At 43.2% G+C, this 6,000-nt stretch overlaps 1 protein-coding gene across 1 annotated transcript in view; it reads right to left on the bottom strand.

The window, feature by feature from the left end:
- Window positions 1–378: 378 nt before the first annotated feature.
- Window positions 379–6,000, bottom strand: part of CTPS2 (CTP synthase 2) — a 137,273-nt gene continuing 131,651 nt past the window's right edge. Inside the window, exons 19-20 of the mRNA XM_065414159.1 lie at window positions 3,501–3,538; window positions 379–461 (exon numbers count right to left, since the gene is read on the bottom strand). Coding sequence (XP_065270231.1) covers window positions 379–461; window positions 3,501–3,538 — 121 coding nt within the window. The remainder of the gene's footprint in view (window positions 462–3,500; window positions 3,539–6,000) is intronic.

Below are 6,000 nucleotides of genomic sequence, written 5' to 3'. Positions count from 1 at the left end.
GATTCAAAGAGGGGCAAAAACAAAATCAAGTCAACACAATGGAATCAAACTCATTTTGAGTTGCATGCTAAAGTAACAAACAAGTAAAGAAAACAATTTTTGGAAAGATTACAAAAGTATAATTATAAAGAATAGCTTTTCAAACAATATCAGAACTGCACCCAAAACACACTGCAGATTTTAATAATACAATTACAAAGTTAAACAACAGAAGGGGAGAGAAATTAAATGCTGCAGGCAAGGGAGAAAAGATAAGCTTTCAGAGGGGATTTGGAGTGAGAGGGAGACCCAAGATAACTGTCTCTTGCAGTAAGTCAAGAAGGAAGAAGCAACAAAAGGACCCTGTTCACCTCAGTAGCATTCTCCAATTCTCTGCTCTCATGCAGGGGGTTCAACTTGTTTCTGAATCAGGAGGTTCTTTTTCTGGAGAACTGTCATCACTGAGATCACTGTAGCTATCACTAGCAAGAAAGAATAGATTGTGTGAGTGGTGTAGAAGAAATAATTGCTTTGTCTCAAGCCCTCCAACCCCAATGACCCACACTAAGGTCCTGCTTGAGGAAAGCCTCCCTACTCAGGAAAGCATGTAAGCACAGGCTTGACTGTAATGTCATTGTAACGTGTTTTCCTCAATAGGAATGGACTTAAGCATCTGCTTAAGTGCTTTTCTAAATTGAGTCCTAAGTAACTGATGAGAACCAGTACTCCATACTGACAATATATTTTTTTTTGTTTGGTTACTATGTCTTAACACTTAACAGCTTGATGCTGAAGAGTGCTGAGTGACTGCAACCACCACTGATGTCATTGAAAGTAGCAAGTTCTCAGCACAAGATTAGAAAAGGAATGGTCTAATTTACAATAGAGAAGGCATTTGTTTTTACACTGAGAAAAATTTAAAGTAGAGCGGGTTGGGAATTTCCCATCGAAGGCTGCCTCCTAGAAGGCTCTTCTGCCTGTAGGCAGAAAGTCAAACTGACAAAAGCCTTCCAAAAGGCCTGCCATGGCTGGGCGCCCTGAATCTGCCTTTCTGGATCTCAGGCCTCCCTGCCTTCACCCCAAGCACCGGAGAGGCAAAGAGCCCAGGTGCTCAGCCTTCCTGCCCCCTCCTAGTTCTGGCCCCAGAAATAGGGGGAGGCTAAGGGTACGTCCACACAGCAAAAAAGGTCCAGGTCAGTGAGCCTCACAGCCCAGGTCAACTGACTCAGGCTTGCAGGGCTCATGCTATGGGACTAAAAATAGCAGAGTAGATTGCTTGGGATGGAGCCCGGGCTCTCAGACCTCCCCCCCCCCCCTTGTGGGGTCTCAGGGCACTTGCAGCCCAAGTCCAGCGAGCTTGAGTCAGCTTCCCGAGGCCAGCCATGGCCATGTCGTGGGTCTTTTATCGCAGTGTGGACATATTTTTCATGTGAAGGAATTTCCATTTTCTAGCCAGCTCTAATTAAAGGCCCACTTTTATTTATTTGACTTCACCAAAAAACTTAATTTATATTTAAATTAAAATTCTGCTATTTCAAAATCACATCCTCAGAACAAGATCATTACCAATGCACTACTAACATCCTAACAACTTCCCCCTTCACCTCCTGTTTCCTATAACGATACATTGTTTTCTACAGGACAGAAACTAGTGTGCTAGGGATCATTTTATCAGTGAACAGAACACAGAAATGGTGAAGAATGTAAAGCAGCACAGTGGTCAGCTGAAGGAACTTCAAACAGGCCGCTGCAGCCTTGACCAGACAGACTGGACAGCTCCTTGCACAGCCTATGGCAGAGGATATGTATCTGGGTTGGCGAGCTCTTCTGCATGCCCAAATTAAACCTGTTCCGAAGATAACGCTCCAGGTGGATCCCTGGCACTCTCCTCCAGTGTACCCCCCAGCTGTTTTAGCTCCCTGCGATCACAGGGGGGCTGTGAAAACCAGGGAGTCGGTAGCCTGCTCTGACAGCTACTGAGCTGGTGAGCTGACTGGCAGCTTAGTTGGAAGGGAGATGGTATACTGCAGTTCAGGTAATTTAGAAAAGTCATTAAACTGCTCTAAATTATGCTGGGGCTCAATGGAGTTTGCCTAGGGCGCTGGATTTGACCTTAATCTTGTCTTATTCATGTTATATATGTTACCTAATTAAAAGACTAAAATTGTAGAAGAGTAGGATAGGGTATATGACAGCAAAGTTGTCTTATTTAATTTCAGACTTTCATTGCTAGAGGAAATCTGCAACAATGTAACTCATTATGTCCCTGCAGGAGAGTGGAACCTATGGCAACATAGTCCCCTAGTGCAGACACAGAATATGCTGTCAGAATGAGTTTTTCTGCTGATGTAGGGACACTGCCTCCCTGAATGACATTAGTTATGCCGACAGAAGCATTCTTCTTTCAGCATAGCTGCATCTACATGGGGGTTTTTGTCAGCATAGCTCTGTCGCTTGGGGTTGTGTTTTTTTCATATTCTTGAGGGATATCGCTACGCCAGTATATTTTTAAGTGTAGACCAAGCCTCAGTTGCTTTCACATTTACTAAGGGTATGTCAACACTTGCAGATTTTTTGCGCTGTATGTTTCACCAGTGATAGGAAATCGGTAAAAGTAAAGCGCTGGTTTGTGTACACGCTTAATTCCTCAGGCGTCAGAGAGTGTTTACATTAGCAGCACTTCCATCGCCAATGAGAGCAGCATTCTAGGGCAGCTATCCCACAGTGCAGCTCTCTCCATTTCGACGATGGGTCTTGTGGGAAGGGGGGGGGTGATCGTAGGGCATCCTGGGTCCCTACACAGCCTCCTCTCCGCAAACACTGATCAGCTCCAGTAACTCAGCATTGCTTCAAGCAGGACATTGTTTGCTCCGTGGAGCAGGCATTGTCACCTGGCCAGATGATAAGTGAGCACTTGCCAAGAAAACATGAAGGGGAGTTTCAAAGTTCCCAGGGCTTTACAGGGGTAAGGGGTGGATGTCTGTTTACCTGGCATCAGAGCAGCAGAGCTGCTGGCCAGAATGGTCACCTAGGCACTGTGGGATATCCTCTGGAGGCTAAAAGCTCTGTAAACAGGAAGAATGTGCCTTCAGTTGCACATCACCGGAAAAGCATCACTGGTAAGAGCTGTATGCCTCTCATGGAGGTGGTTTTCTTTTTGCAGTGAAACTTCTGAGTTTCACCACAAAAAGTCATTGGCAAGTGTAGACGCTCCCACGGTTTTTGCACAAAAAAGGAACTTTTTCCACTTTAAATGGCAAGTGTAGACATGCCCTAAGTCTTAACCTATAACTTTCTGTACTTCGTGTTATATGTATGTGGTTGATTAACCTTGTTAAAAGAGTGGGTCATATAGGACTAACTACATGATCAACCTGAGGATTTTAATATGTGGGAAACAATTACATTACCAACATGCACCAGCTATAGTGAAGAAAAGTGTTGCTAACAATATGGTCAAGCATGCCAAATGCACACAGACACACACAGTTTCATCAGAGCATCATTGCCATTGTACTTACTTCTTTCTGAATGTGCCCAAGGAAGCATGGAATAAAAACTTTGTATTATTAAAACAGTTATGCGTTTAATACAGTATAATACAGAACATTTTCAAGTACAGTAATTAATTGCAGTGTTTTGCCATGTTATGATAACACCACTTAAACAATTAGCCTTTAAGTTTTCTATTAGCACTTGCAAATATTGGAACTTTTATTAGTTTGAGGAAACGTGCCCTATCTTTTGTTTCTCCACCCAGCATATATACCGTTAATTTTAAAAAGCTAAGGATTTTTGTCTTGCTTCAAAAAAGATTTAAAACTTTCCAGGCAGCAGCTGCTTATGTTACAAACCAATATCTGCGTCAAGTTTATAAGATTTACTATAATATGAAATGTATTATACTGGAAAAAATCTGTACAGAGTCTCAGGGTTGTATTATCCAGCAAAGAGTAATCTCCTCTCTTAGGAACAAGCGTGTATTTCCTTTCAAATTGCACTGAAATGCTGCAGAGATATTACACATAAAGATTAAATAGCTATTTGTGCTTGGGGGTGGCTAATATTAAATACATTATATAAATCTCATTGAAGTTTTCTGGTTAAGAAAGTGGTGGGAAAATCAAATAAGCATGGTTTTTCCTTTAAGAAACTTTTGTCCACTGAAGTGATCTCTCACTGAAAAAAACTATGTCTTTATTTCCTTCCATGGGGTTTCTTTCAGTTTGTGTGCCCTGAGCTGAGCAAGCTCCCACTTGCTTCACTTGGTTTGTGCTGCTTTGGCAACACCATATTCCCACCACAAGGGGGAATGATAGGGTTGTGTAGGGCCACTGTAGCAGCTTCTATGCCACCCCCCCCCCCCCCCCCTGCACATCCAGAGTGTGAGGGCATGGCCAAGAGAAAACGGGAGAGCAGATGGGGTCTCTATATCTTGTCAAACTTCAGCTCTCAGAACAGAACCTTTGGGCCTTGGAAATAATAATGGTGAAGACTCTGTCAGTCACTTCGGCCTCAATTTAACTCCCACAGTAGTCAAAGGAAATATTGTAATGGACTCGTGAGAGTTGGATCAGGCCTTTTATGGCTTTAAGTAATTGTTAAAAAAGTAAAGACTTCTTGGAACAAAATGATGCCATTAGCTTTGCCCAATAACATTTCCTCAGAGCCCTATTGACACTAACGCCTGCTTGTTATGTTTAGCTACTCCATCTTATCCTGCCTGTCGGATGTGAACATTAAGGTTCAAATTATCTTTTGGGATTGATTGATTGAACAGGAGGTAATTTAGGGCAAAATTTGACTTAAAAAAATATCAGTGAATTACAATAAAATGAAATATCACTTGGGGCAAGAGCTGCGGGACAGATATTCCCAAACGGTAGCAAGCAGAAACACTCTTATGTAGGAGCAGGTTTTTTATACAGACTTTTTCAGGATGGATCCAGCCTCATTCTCCTCCCCCAGCACTCAAGCAAGAGTTCCATTAGCACCAAATTCACCCACATTTAGAGCCCTGGGGTGTCCCCATCTGTTTATTCTAGTTACTGTACATCTGTTTTCCCCTCACATACCATCATGTATCAGCCAATGTAGTGCCTAGGTGCAGCTAAGAGGAAAGGATTTCCTGTTCGTGTTACTATTTAAATCATCTGGATGTGTTCATGTGGTGATGGGGCATGAATGTAAGCTGCAGCGTGTCACCCCACTGATGTATCTCAGCTGCTACAGGGGCAGGGAGTTAAGATCATGTCTAAACAAGACATAATCTGCTGTGATGCAGATCAAATTTAAGCCAGCTGGAGATTCCCTTGGAGAATTCCCCGTGTGTAGCAGGAATCTCCACCAGCAGAAGAGCTGGTGGGGGAGGCACTGCTGAAATCTCCACTCTTGGCATAATGGAAGGTAGGGGTGGGGAGAAGGTGTGGAAAAACAAGGTTCTAATGTGCCCTGTTCTCCAATGGCGAGAGGTCTCAGAAGAATCTTATGTCAATGACAGAAATTAAAGCTGCCCCTTTTAACTTACACCAGGGCTGGGCAGCTGAAAATCAGGGAGCAATGGGCTGTTCCCCTCTCTCCACTACACAGCAGAAAAAAATCAATCCTTTTGTGTCTTATTTTTCTCAGAACTCTTCAGACACTAGGAATTATACCAGTGGTGTCACTGTTTCCACGGGGCTAGACATTGCCTTTGGGCACAGCCCTGAGCAAAGGAGACTACCCCAGGAGTAGACCTGAGAGGCAGTGTGACTCAGAGACACACCTTTGAGGCAAAATTCCTTCCCAGAGCAAGGAGGAAGCAGGGAAGGTTGTGATTTGCTTCCAGGTTTTCAGATGCCTTTGAGGCAAATTGCCTAGTAATACTACTACAGAAGCTAGGACTCAAAAAAGCATTAGACTGTTATATGGGTAATGAAAACATCCAGTTACATTAGATGGTTAAAACGCATTTAGAAAGGATAGAACCCTCAGACTTCAGTCAACCACTAACTAACTAAGCACACTGCTAAGTCAATACCT

Source organism: Emys orbicularis, chromosome 1 (assembly GCF_028017835.1).
Source record: "Emys orbicularis isolate rEmyOrb1 chromosome 1, rEmyOrb1.hap1, whole genome shotgun sequence".
Lineage (NCBI taxonomy): Eukaryota > Metazoa > Chordata > Testudines > Emydidae > Emys > Emys orbicularis.
Note: the sequence above shows the minus strand (reverse complement) of the source record. Positions and strands in the feature narration are given on the sequence as shown.